Source organism: Folsomia candida, unplaced genomic scaffold (genome assembly GCF_002217175.1).
Source record: "Folsomia candida strain VU population unplaced genomic scaffold, ASM221717v1 Fcan01_Sc038, whole genome shotgun sequence".
Classification (NCBI taxonomy): domain Eukaryota; kingdom Metazoa; phylum Arthropoda; class Collembola; order Entomobryomorpha; family Isotomidae; genus Folsomia; species Folsomia candida.
Window position 1 is genome coordinate 889170 of NW_019091230.1, and position 14008 is coordinate 903177.

The 14008-nt window shown below is 42.4% G+C and overlaps 2 protein-coding genes across 2 annotated transcripts; both read right to left on the reverse strand.

The window, feature by feature from the left end:
* Nucleotides 1-718: 718 nt before the first annotated feature.
* LOC110861153 (putative per-hexamer repeat protein 5) lies at nt 719-1741 on the reverse strand. Its single transcript, XM_022110261.1, has one exon. It carries the CDS (start codon nt 1739-1741, stop codon nt 719-721), a length of 1023 nt encoding a protein of 340 aa, XP_021965953.1.
* A 9429-nt stretch (nt 1742-11170) lies between these two features.
* On the reverse strand, nt 11171-13808 carry LOC118433002. Its single transcript, XM_035844505.1, has 3 exons — nt 13330-13808; nt 12689-12994; nt 11171-12204 (listed from the first exon to the last, which is right to left on the reverse strand). The coding sequence occupies exons 1-3, from the start codon at nt 13798-13800 to the stop codon at nt 12187-12189; spliced, it is 795 nt and encodes a 264-aa protein (XP_035700398.1). The 5' UTR covers nt 13801-13808; the 3' UTR covers nt 11171-12186.
* Nucleotides 13809-14008: the final 200 nt, after the last annotated feature.

A 14008-nucleotide genomic window follows, 5' to 3' on the forward strand; every position in this document is an offset into this window, starting at 1 on the left:
AGCTCACCTTGACCATCACGTGGTCTCCCATATGCTTTGGGAGAGTCCCATTTTCCAACTGCAGAAGTATTTCCGTCGAGAGGAATATTCCACTTTCCAAATTTCTCCAGTGCAAAAATGTCTCGAACGAGTAGCCCTTCAAGCTTGAATCCATTATACCCCACGCGTTAGAATGTAAATACATCTTTATACCCTGCCCCACTTAGAGACAGAGAGACTGCCAGAGAGAGAGGACATCCCTTTTTCTCCTCTCTTGGAATATTTTTTTTTGTGCTAAAGTTTTGAATGTTACGGGCCACCCACACCCCAAAAAATCATCACTACCTCCTCATCGGGCCTTCAGAAAGTGTGATAGCCGAATTTGGGACAATTTCATTCGCCCGGGTGACCTTATAGACCGTTACGAATTTCGTAGTTTCGGACTGGACTTGTGAAGGGACTTCCTTCCCTTATTCTCGAGTGGACTCTTTCTTTCTTGTGGCCCTTAACCACTACTACTACTACCTGGTTTCAGCACGGACACCCACTACTCTGTTAGTGTAGGGGGGTGGTCCCTGCACTTCCAGGGGGCGGCACGGAGTACTGAGTGACCGTCTCCTGTGGGGTCGGCCACTCCCACGCACTTTATGTGCCTTAATCGGGCAAGAAAATCTCTTAATTTCTTTGGGATTTTATTCGAAGTGCGCATTTTAGTCAAAGTGATTTTGTTCTGATCCATTTATCTTTCTCCGAGTGGGACCAGTTGGGACCATCTTCGCGCTCGGTGCCAACTACAGGTTATCATGTTGATGATGGATCTGATGATGGGCGAAGACCCGCCGTTGGCCCCCGCTGGCCTGGCAGCACCTCGATCCCAATCCTTATTCGGCCGCTTTTTATCAGGTTTCACCTCAAATCGGACACCGCAAGACACGTCGCATCTCCCCGTGTCCGGCAATGCCCCCGCTAATGTCCCCGAAAGTCGGACACCGCCGGACACGTCGCTACTCTCCGTGCCCGTCCCGGTTCCCGCTAATGTTCCCGAAAATCGGACACCGCCGGGCACGTCGCTACTCTCCGTGCCCGTCCCGTTTCCCGCTAATGTTCCCGAAAATCGGACACCGCCGGACACGTCGCTACTCTCCGTGCCCGTCCCGTTTCCCGCTAATGTTCCCGAAAATCGGACACCGCCGGACACGTCGCTACTCTCCGTGCCCGTCCCGTTTCCCGCTAATGTTCCCGAAAATCGGACACCGCCGGACACGTCGCTACTCTCCGTGCCCGTCCCGGTTCCCGCTAATGTTCCCGAAAATCGGACACCGCCGGGCACGTCGCTACTCTCCGTGCCCGTCCCGTTTCCCGCTAATGTTCCCGAAAATCGGACACCGCCGGACACGTCGCTACTCTCCGTGCCCGTCCCGGTTCCCGCTAATGTTCCCGAAAATCGGACACCGCCGGACACGTCGCTACTCTCCGTGCCCGTCCCGTTTCCCGCTAATGTTCCCGAAAATCGGACACCGCCGGGCACGTCGCTACTCTCCGTGCCCGTCCCGGTTCCCGCTAATGCCCCCGAAAATCGGACACCGCCGGACACGTCGCTTCTCTCTGCGTCCGGCCGGGCTCTCGCTAATCCCCCCGAAATTCGGACACCGCCAGACACATCGCCTCTTTCTGTGTCTCGCCCTGCTTCAGCTAATATTTCCTCAGGACGGACCAAGCCAGGGATGTCGCAACTATCGGTTCTAGCTGCGGACACCGCCATTATTCCCGCAAGTATTTCCTGCCTCACCCAATCCCCCCAAGTTGATGAAACAATTCAGACCCCATGTAGTCCGGCATTTTCTTTACCACCCTCCCGCCGTCTTAGCGCGGTCTCACCGACGTCGCCTGGCGTTACTAGGAGGGAAACTACCGAATTCACAAAACGGTGGATTCATGAATCTTTCCTCGCCGTCGACCCTAATTCGCACCCCCAAGTTCTCTTAAAGAAATCCGAAGTCTTTGCCCGCTATGCCGTTGTTGTGGACCGCTGTGGGGTTGGAGGAGTAGCGGATACTACGCTTGGGAAATATATTAAGGAGCTATTTCCCGAATCCGCAGCGCGCCGAATCGGGTCGAAAGGAATATCCCAAAACTGTTTTGTCGGCATCCAATGGGCGGACGCACCTCCACCAGTGGGACCACAACCACAGCAACGAAAGGACTGGGGGGAAATTCTATCGCGTCTTAAGGCGACCACACCCACCCTACGCAGAGTACCCCGCGGTGCAAGGATGGCAGTCTCAAGGTGCCTCACTAAAGTTTTAAAGGCGGTGGTCGAGTCAGATGACGAGGAAGTCTGGGCAAAGTTGCTCCTCTTCAGTTACGCAACCCTTCCCGTCCCGCAGAAAACTGATGAGGTGAAGAATTTGACTTCCTGGGTCAAGGCATCCACTGCTGACTGGGACCAGCGTTTCTCCATCCCACCAGCGCGCCCCCCACGTCCACCGTCAAGTAGAAAGGGGCCCCCCGCCGATACAACTGCGAAGAAGGTCGAGGCCAAACTCTCGGACGGCGACATTCGCGGTGCCATTCGCCTCGCATGTTCAGACGACTCCATTGCCCTCAACGATGATGTAACTCTCCCTGCCCTTCTCATCAAACATCCCGCCCATCCACTGCCAGTAAATTTCCCGCCACCTCCAGAAGATCCCATCATCCCGCCTGTACTTGATCACGAAGTGGTCAAGGCCATTTCAACGTTCCCGCCAGGATCGGCGGGAGGACTTGACGGAATGCGGCCTCAAATCCTGAAAGACCTTTTGGGGTGTACCCACGGTGAGGAGGGTGACGGCCTCGTTGAGGCTATTGCATCTTTTGTGAACCACGTCCACAACGGAGGAGTGCCCGATATCTTCTGCCCCCTTTTCTACGGCGCGTCCCTGACGGCGCTGAAAAAAAAGTCTGGCGGGATTAGACCTATCGCCGTGGGCAACACGTGGCTAAAATGCTAAAATGCTAAAATGCTGTCGTTTTACATCGAAAGGACTCAAATGTTCTCTGCTTTTCAGCCTTAGATGTGGACTTCTTGCCTAATAATCTGTGGCAAGTCGTCTCATCCCAACAGAGAACGGAACTCTGCCGGGGGCTGACTCAATGGCATTGCCATTCCGTATGACTGGGCTCACCCTGCCATGAGAGACAGCACCTACCCCGTACTAACACAGAGCCAAGTAGGATTAGCAATAGCTTCCCGGCTGGTGGAATCGAACGTGTGACTGCGTGGTGACAATCCTACCCTCGTACCACCAAGCCAAAGGGCCTTGCTTTGGGCTAAGGGCGTCGTCTCGCGGCCAAAATTGTTGTCGCGCGAATTACCCCTGACCTCACGAATTACTTTTCTCCGCACCAGTTGGGAGTTGGCGTCAAAGGTGGTGCCGAAATTGGTGCCCACACCGCCCGGGTCTATTTGAACGCCTTCAATGAAATCCGGCGGGATACTCTTCTCAATGTCGTTCGGGAGCGGTTTCCCTCAATCTTTCCATTTGTGTCCCAGTGCTACGCCAACCCCTCGTCGCTTTTTTACGGGACAATACCAATCCCTTCGCTCCTAGGGTGCCATCAAGGGGACCCTTTGGGTCCCGCCCTATTTTCCCTAGTCATCCACCCCATCGTCGAAGTGCTAGAAACGGAACTAAATATGTGGTATCTCGACGATGGGGCCGTGGCGGACTCTCCAGATAAGGTTTTGGCGGCTCTAGAGACCATTTCCAGAATGGGTGTGGAAGTGGGGCTACACCTCAATCATGATAAGTGCGAGGTGGGCATTTTAGGGGCCGATCGAGACACCGCCATCGACATTCTCCTACAATTCCAGAAAGTAGCCCCTGGGATTCAACTATTGTCCCCCGAAAGTGCTATGCTTCTTGGCGCCCCCCTCACCAAAGAAGCGATGGAAGTTGTTTTGGCAGCAAAGACGGCGCAATTGGCTAATTTTTCCCAACGTCTACAGCAACTCTCGACCCATTCTGCGTTCTTCCTGCTTAGGGCATCAATTTCCATTCCCCGCCTTATTTACTTTCTCCGCTGCGCCCCAAGTTGGAGAAAGTTGGATTCCCTGGCTCACTACGACGCCACCCTGAAGGACGCTCTCGAGGCAATTCTCAACTGCTCCCTCTCGGCGGCTGCTTGGATGCAGTCGTCCCTACCTGTCAAGGAAGGCGGCCTAGGGATTAGGCACGCTGTGGATGTGGCGATTACGTGTTTTCTTGCGTCCGTCCACAGCGTCCTGCCCCATATGGAACGTCTGCTTCCAGGTGATTTGCATGGCACCGACGCCGCCATGATAGAGGGGGAGGAGCGATGGACCGCCCTCGGACCAGCCGAACTCCCCGCCGAAACAATCAGAGGAGTTCAGGCGGCGTGGGAGCGACCAATTCTGGATATCACCTTGTCCCAGTTAACACAAGGAGCGACCACCCCGGAGGACACCGCCCGCTATCGTGCCCTGCGGGATAAGTTTGCAGGCTCTTGGCTTAATGCCCTTCCATCTCCCCAACTTGGAACCCTTCTATCCAACGAATCGTTTCGTGTCTCAATTTCCCTCCGATTGGGCTGCGACGTCTGCCAACCCCACAAGTGCCCGTGCGGAGCACAAGTAACTGCGCGAGGCTACCATGGCCTCTCCTGTCGGCGCAGTGCGGGACGTTGGTCCCGCCATGAGGCCGCCAACGACGTGATTGCGCGAGCGCTCCGTTCGGCGGAAGTTCCTTGCATCCGGGAGCCGGCGGGATGCTCCACCCAGGACGGGAAGCGTCCCGACGGAATGACGCTTATTCCGTGGTCAAGAGGAAAATCCTTGCTTTGGGATTTTACTTGCGTAGACACTTTTGCCCCCAGTTACCTTTCCAACACGGTGCGCTATCAAGGCGCCGCTGCGAGCATGGCGGAAGATAGAAAGAGGAAGAGGTACGCCTTCCTCTTGGACCGTTTTATTTTTGTCCCCGTCGCAATGGAAACGACGGGGGTGTGGGGCCAGGAGGGGCTCTCCCTCATCAATCAAATCGGTGAACGGATCACCGCAAGAACCGGACAGCCTAATTCTGTCACCTTTCTCCGCCAACGAATCTCTCTAGCTGTTCAGCGGGGAAACGTAGCCTCCATTTTAGGGACGCTCCCAGAAGGCAGAGAATTAGAAGAGGTGTATTATTTTTAATGTATTTTTTAACTTACTTTGACTTTTTTATGATTTCTACGATTTTTATTCAGGTTAGGGACTTTTAATGTACGACTCCTTTGTTAGTCAGCTTTTCTGATGTGAAATTTGTGTAATGCAATGATAATTAGTGAAATAAATTTTTTAATCTTTATACCCTTGATAAAACTATGCCTCAGTTTGGCATAATCTGGCATAATTTTTCCTGCCAGGGCATCACACTCCGCATAACCTGTAAGGATGGCATGAAGGAAGTGGTCAGAGTGCACCCTAGCAAACACCCTAGCAAAAGGAACATATTGTGAAAATTCTATGATTATCCACACTAAGAAATCTAGTAGTAAAATAACAAAAAGAGATATGAATATGTGTTTAACTCTACCAAAGTGGTAGTGACAAGTAACACCGTTTAGTAATACATACGTACATAACTATTTCGATATTGAAGTTTTATCATATCGGTCACAAATTTTTAGACTAAACATTACCCCTTTCTTCTCTCCAGTCGCAATAAATTCCACAATGTAGCCAAGAATTTCTACCCGACGTGAGTCCGGCTTAATCTTGTTTTGACTTTCGATCCAGTCGTCCAAAATCGCACCCCACGCATGTATCGTGGCAAAGTAGAGTTGCTTGTCATAACTTGAGGCAAAGTAGTAACAAAATGTGGCAAACGTGGTCGAATGCAGGGCAAGTTTGGCGTAGTACTTGGACTCCTTGGCGTCTTCTAAGACAGCAAAATGTCGCACCACGAAGGCTTGCACGTCGCGAAACAGTTCACTTGCTTGGATTGTCTCCATGTCGGGAAATGAGGTCATTACCCGAGCTGGTGTCACAAGGTCGAATTGGACTGTAATCTCGTTCGTGGAAGGGGATTCCTGGTCCGGGCGTAGCCTGTATTTTATCCGGGTTTGCTCGAAATTAGTGTTGTTGGGTTCGTATTCTTTGTGGGGTGGCATTTTGTTGTATGTAGGATTCTGCAAAGGAGGAAGGTGTTTATATATCTGTATTTAGAGGTTATGTTTAGCAGCTATATATGGTATGATATTTTATAATTAGACCCTTTTTACATAAGAAACACCTAAGAATGGTAAAATTTTGATGTACAGATAATTAACAAAAATTTAGTAACTATTATAGGACAAAAAGAATGGGTAGTTGTATGTATATATGTAACGAGCTTTCGGGAGTTTAATGAGGTGGACGCTGAACTCCACATGGTCGGAAAATTCGCAGAATTTCTTTGCCAATTAGGCAACCTCAGGGAGGGAGAGATGAGAGTTTTGCTTTCATTGAAATTACCCTATTTGCCATTTTCATTAATTTAGTATGGTGATTAAGATTTGAACTAAATTTCAATGAGGAAATTTATAAGCGAAACATATTTGAATTTTTAGATATGTAGATGTTTAATGATAAATCACGTTTTCTGCACTTTGCCCATTAGCATTTCCTTTGAAACTGCAGATACTTTATGTATGTAAAAATGCAGTAATGAAATTTTGAATAATTGCATCTCGCTTTTTATGTATATTGTGTGAGTCACCATAGCAGAATTATTTCGTTATAGTTAGCTTAAAGTTTTATGACTTAATTACTTCAAGTTTATGATGCAGCGTTATCACAAAGAACACAGAAAAGCTTTCTAAAGTGTAGAAAAGTTTTATTTACGTGTGTCCGTATTGTCAATCGATTCAAGATTTGGTGTATTATCTATGCAATTTAGAAATATTATGTAACACTAATTATTTCACATCCGGATGGTGTTAACAGCCTACGTATCTATTTATGTAGTACTAATTCAGACAAGAAGACAACCGCCTCATTTTGTGAGCCATGCAATTTATTTACTGACATAAGACAATCTGGTATTTTAATAAATAAACTTCTGCTTGACTTCCCAATAAAAATAAATAATGTAAAACATTGCAATTTCATTAATTGTATCGTAAATATTTATTTATAAACTCTTATAACAATTGTATAGAATAATCACCAAATTCCGTCGTGGTATTGAATATTTGCCACTCAGGAACAAATTGATCGTTCGTGTAATAAATAAAACGTGACTCATTTATGTATTTCAATTTTCGTAAACATATGTACATCTGTATGCACCTTATCTTGAATAATGGGGACTTAAATCATGTTCCACCCACATTAATTTTTGACCAGGTTAGTTTGGAAGAGCAACTCTTAGGAAGTAACAAATAGTACAGAACTTGCACAGATGCGACAAATTCGGAGCGTCAAGTTCGAGAACACGCTCGGTTTTCCAGAGGATTCTGTGCTTGTCGCGAACCTGCGGCGACCAAAACTTGTTTAATTTTTCGCATCTTCGCAAATACCGCAATAAATGTTGTTTCCAAAGAGTTGCTCTTTCAAACTACTTATTTAACCTGGTCAAAAAATTGTCAAAGACACGGTTTGCGTCCCCATTGGAAATAAATTTCTGTTACACATTTTTAACTGCAGGATTACACCGAAATTATCAAAGACAACGCATAGTCAAACATTTTCGAAAATAGCGCCCCTCTTGAACCCTTCCCAACATAGCCGAACGGTCCAACAGCCACCTTAAGCAACTTACAGCTTCTCAACTGTCTCCTTCTCCAGGCAGTAATTTCTTCCAGTTTCCAAATTCTGATAAAATCCCGCGCCGAAATCTACACTTCTGTCATCATCGGTATCCCAAAATGTACCAAGGCAATTTCCAAAACGATTAGCGACCCTGCCATAAAGGTTAACGGGAAAGGAACAAAGGCCCCCAACTTGACCAAGATGTAACCAAATATGGTAAAGCATATCACCGGTATGAAACTTAGGGATGAAAAGCTTAAGTAAAAAATGTCGTTGATAGCCTCAGTGATAATTTGTAGCTGTAAATATTTTCTGAAAACAACTTTGAAATGTGTAGATTGGCACATGGTTTTTACACAAGTGGTCACAACGGGGATTGTGTTTCCCATGATGGTGAACCAGCCCACAATTATGGCGCAGCAGTGAAAGATACTAAAGAAGATGATGGGCATCTGAAGTATAATTTTTCCATAGGGAGGGACCCCTGTCAAATTTCGGAAGAGGAAGTAGGTCGGGTCGCTGTTGTGAAGAAGAATGGGGAGAAAAGCTGCTCCTAAGGGGGTGGTAATGACCATGGGGATGAGGAGATGGAGAAGTAAGCCGAGGACTGAGTCGATATGGTCTGTCACGATCCGTACATATTTACATGTCGTACTAATTCCGAAACCACATAAGTGCACTTGATGGTTAATTCCGAATCCACACAAGTGCACTCAATGCTTAATTCCGAAATAACGTAAGTGCACTCGATGCTTAATTCCGAATTCACATAAGTCCACAGAAAAAACTATTGAAAGACATAAGTGCAATTCCAAAAATGAATTTATTATTTGTCCAAGATCTTCATACAAACTGAACGCACATACATATGTACTGGTGACAATTATTCTTACATAGACTTACTATCACGTTTATATGCTAAAGTAAATTTCACGCGGTTGCTACGAATTAAATTAAGGAAGTTTTAACTTAATTTTGAACTTAATTTACTCTCCAAATAAATATAAGTTCGCTATATTTACATTTATATATTCTCCGACATATGCACAGTTTGTAACGTATTTAATGATACATTTTCTTCATATCGACATGATTTCGCAATTAAAAAATTTAAAACTCCGTCCAAAAAAGTTATCCACGGTAAATTTTCTCCTCGTCGATTTGTAATGTCACAGACAGGTCAAAGGTCAAGATTATTTTTCCGACAAAATTTGAGGGGTAGAAAAAAACTTTTGTGGATATTTTTTTTTAACTTTGCAATATTTTTTAAAATGAGCTTATGTCGGACCGTGTACGATTTTTTTGACGCCTACAGAAATTTTTCGCCAAAAACAGGTTTGAGGTCTAAAATTGCCATCGCGTCGAAAATTCGAAAACTGAGATATACGTTTGCATATCCAGCCTGTCTGTATGCAAGCGTATATTTCAATATATTTTCGTATATTTCATTTTTAAATTATGAAATCATGTCGATATATAGAAAATGCGTGTCATATAATATAATTAAATCTGTATCAGTAAATAAGTTACATACTGTATATACATACTGTACGTACATACTATATAAAAATACAAGCAAAAATATGCGAATTTTTATAAATTATTTCAAGACCACAGACGACTTGACTGATAAATCCGCCTGAAATACATCTTATCATGCCCCGGTTAACTTGTTCGTGTGATAAAAAATTTATTACAATTTTATGCAACAAATGTATAATATATTATGATGTATATTCAGAAACTTTTTCCAATGACAATTTAACAAGAATATGTATTTCCATAAAAAGTTTGAGTATGATTTTCAGCACCAGTGTAAGATTTATTTAAACATTTCAATATAATTGGAAAGGGCAAGTAATCACATTTAAAATCATGGGCATATTTACACACAAATCATTGACTAATTAATATTAAAATTGCACTTATGTCTTTTCAATAATTTTAAATTTACTTTAGCATATAAACGTGATAGTAAGTCTATGTAAGAATAATTGTCACCAGTACATATGTATGTGCGTTCAGTTTGTATGAAGATCTTGGACAAATAATAAATTCATTTTTGGAATTGCACTTATGTCTTTCAATAGTTTTTGCTGTGCACTTATGTGATTTCGGAATTAAGCATCGAGTGCACTTACGTGATTTCGGAATTAAGCATCGAGTGCACTTACGTTATTTCGGAATTAAGCATTGAGTGCACTTATGTGGTTTCGGAATTAGTACGACGATATTTAGAGATTGCAAATATTTATTTATACAAATATATTCAAGTTTAAAAACAGTAATAACAATGAAAACTTTTTTAAAAATAGCCTAGCGAGTTATATCAAAAAGCAAAGCCAACCCTTGGAACTCAAACTGCACTTATTTATCCTTAATTTGTGTGAAAGTTGCACATATGAAAGTTGTTTAAAAAAATATATTTGCGTCAAAGTGCAATTTTCGTTTTCTACAACGGGACGAAGACCAAGGCGGACGTGTTCAATCCCCCCACCCCCGCAAAAAAAATCCTTGAATGGGATCATGCGACGGAAGATAAGCGCCTTATGATTCCTACATTATGGCAGGATTTTTTGATATAACTCGCTACAAAAACAAGGGGAAGGTTGAAAAAATGGTTGAATAATAAACTTTAAAAATCCACACTTACCACTTTTCTTTCGTAATTCCTTCAAATTTAGCAAATTCATCAAAACGAAACAAATCTGGCCAACTTTTCTCACCCAAGTCAGCATCAAGACGGATGCGTATATTTGAATAGAAATCGTTAGGATGGATACCAGGCCAAGACTGATAGTTACGTTAACATCTTTACTCGAGTGAAGATTTCGTCGCAAAATATGCTAACGTAGACCAAATTGAGGATAAGACTTAAGAGGAGAAACCAGGGGACCAGCCGTGTCATAGGCGTGGTCCGGTGGGGTGTCAAGTTTCCCCAATCCCACGTTATGTATTGCGGGTAGAAGACCTTCGACAATTTAGTGAATATTTGCATAGCCTGAAGCGGCCTATGTGAGAAAAATAATGGGGTTATAGTAAATCTAATTTTCTTGATACGCATAATTTTAAATGGTGAAATGGGGATGCTTAAATTTTAAACTTGCAGGCAAGAGAAATTTGGAATTACAGGTAAGAGAATGTGCATTTAAATGTATATGTATGTATGAAGCCTAAAATTCTTTTCTCGGTCAAACAATGTGAAGTTTCCATATATGCATATCAACTCTTCATGCAGAATAAGATTTTCGAATTGGCGTCATACGAAAATTAATGAAAACCGTGAATTGGATTAGCAATCATATACAAGACTATATTTTATGTTGAGTCAGGTTATTTAATTCTGTTCTTTTACCTTATCAGCATTAAATTTTAATTTGAAGAAGAATGAATGGATTCTGAGGACATCGTGTTTTATTGTAAAATTTGACACTAGCTTTCGGAATGCTTATTCCTTCATCAGGTCTTTACAAATTCGAAAAATTAATTGACAAACATGTATATCAATTTCCGTTATTTTTGAATACCAATATACATTAGCAACTAAGTTACAACTAAATTTTAATTTTTTATTATTCAAGCATAAAAAACATATCTTAGCCAATCTCTGCTAACGCCATATTTGCAAATTATGCCTTTGTCAGACTTATAATCTATAAATTTAATAAGTCTGCACACTTCATCAAATTCGTTCGTAACGTATTTACTTACGAATTGTATGAAATATTAAATTTAATCAAATATTTCAATAACATTTTTCATTTTTTTCTTAAAATTAGGGTATTATGAAAGAGCTCAATAAAAAAGTCAAAGCTATAAATGTATTTCATTAAATATTTCAATCAATTATTTCGACATTTCAAGTAAACGATTTGAAAATTCGGGGAATTTTACAAAGATTTACATATCTATGCACACGAAATAATTGATGATTTTCAATTTTAACGGTTTCAGGGATAATATTTTTTACACGTCTCATGAACCAAAATAACTCCGGGTTTCCCTTGTTCCATGTTAAATATTAGAAAAGAAACTGTCCCTATAGTTTCTGGAAGGCTTCAAAAAACAGGATACAAATATGTGCTATATAAAACCTATGAAATGTAACCAATCTATTTAATCTGTTCCAACTCAAAGTAGATATCTTGGTGTCATAAAATGAGACAAGGTAGTTCCATATTCGTACCGTTCCAATAACTCAATGTGATGCTGAAGTTTCTTAAAATTATCTTGCCCCGCGGATTCAAACATGGTCAAAACTGTTTCCCTCAACTGGACGTAATCACGATAAAGCTTATCGTGAAGGGCAAGCATTTCTTGAATTCAGGGATTTTCCTTCAACACGGATTTTGAACATGACCGTGCTTCCCTCCTCGTTTTTCGCTAGTTCCTTTTTCACTCCGAGAATATCGTTTCGGACAGCGCCCAGGCTGTCACATGTATCGAAGCGTCTGAAATGATTGAATAAAAAATGAGTAATTGAGTTCTTGCAACGTTTGTACAGTTTTCAAAAAGCAATAAAATTCAAGAAACCAGCGCCACCTAGCTACATAGGTTCACTACGAATTTAATAATATGCATAATAATATGCATAATCTAATAACATGCCTCTTGATGGCGTTTATTTCTTTCATTTATATCTCCCGTTCAAAACTCGAATAATTTCTTGTGAGCATTTCTTATGGAAAGCACTGCTCAAAATTTCAAACAATGAAGGTACTTGATCTCATTCAAAAACTGACTTAATCTACGAAAAATTTAAATATACCCATTTATGCATGTATATCTTTCTAAATTTGTAGTAATTGTAGTATCGCACGGTGGGTAAATCTACTGCAAAAATCCCAAAGCAAATTCCTAGTTTTTTTCCGAAGCTACATAGGTAAATATATTTCGCAGATTCATTAATAAAAAACACCTTGGTCCCAATCTCACCTTAACCATCACGTGATCTCCCACGTGCTTCGGGAGAGTTGCATTTTCACACAGCATAAGTATTTCAGTCGAGAGGAATATTCCACTTTCCAAATTTCTCCAGTGCAAAAATTGTTCGAACGAGTATCCCTTCAAACTTGAATCCATTAAACCCCATGCGTTCGAGTGTAAATAATTTTTTAAACCCTTGACATAATCGTGCTTCTGTTTTAGGTAATCTGGAATAATTTCATCCGCCATGGCCTCACATTCCGCATAGCCTCCCATGATGGCGTGAAGGAAGGGATCAGATTGAGGGGGCATGACCTATCAAAAATCATAAACGGTATTAATATACATCTAGACATGATTGATCGAATCGGAAATCGGATCATATATAGGATCAGATTTTTAATTCAACCATTGCCTATGCCTATAACATGGATCTGATCAAATCGGATCCATGTTATATTGAATGGCGGGTAATCCTGTCCGGATCGAAGCGGATGACCAACGCTAGATATATTTTTCTCATATTCTATTTAACAACTATTTCAAATAAGCTTTGTATTGAAATTTTTCCTCCGATACATATCTTTGCTCGAAATTAATTGAAATATTATGGCGAACATGTTACGAGCAACTCGTACACTCAGCGTTACCTCTTTGTTTGTTCCAGTCGCAATGAATTCCTCAATGCAGCCTAGAATTTCTACTCGTGCTCTGTCCGCATTGAGTGCATTTCCATTTTCAATCCAATCGTCCAAAATCGCACCCCACGCATGTATCGTAGCAAAGTAGAGCTGCTTCTCGTAATTTGAAGCAAAGTAGTAGCAATATGTGGCATATGTTGTCGAATGTAGGACAAGTTTGGCATGGTACTTGGAATCCTTGACGTGGTTAAGGGTAGCAAAGTGTCGCACTACGAAGGTATGCACGTCATGAAATAGTTTACCCCCTCGGATCGTTTCCGTGTCGGGAAATGAGTTTATGACCAGGGCTGGCGTCATAAGGTCGAACTGGACTGCAATCTCCGTCGTGGAAGGGAATCCCTGGTCAGTGTGTAGCGTATATTTAATTCGAGTCGCCTCCAAATTATTGTTATTGCTTTCGTGTCCTCTGTTGGGTGGCATTGTATTTTAGGATTCTGCAAAAACGTAATGTTTCTTAAGTTTCTATAATCTTGTAATTTCCTGTGGCGTATTTAGTTCAAGAAATGTTGAAAATATGCAAGAAAATAAGCACTGTGTTACGTACATAACTGATTTATTATTTTAGAGTTATGACAAAAGACTAAATTTACGGCTGAGAACTTTGTTTGTCTAAACTACATATAGAATT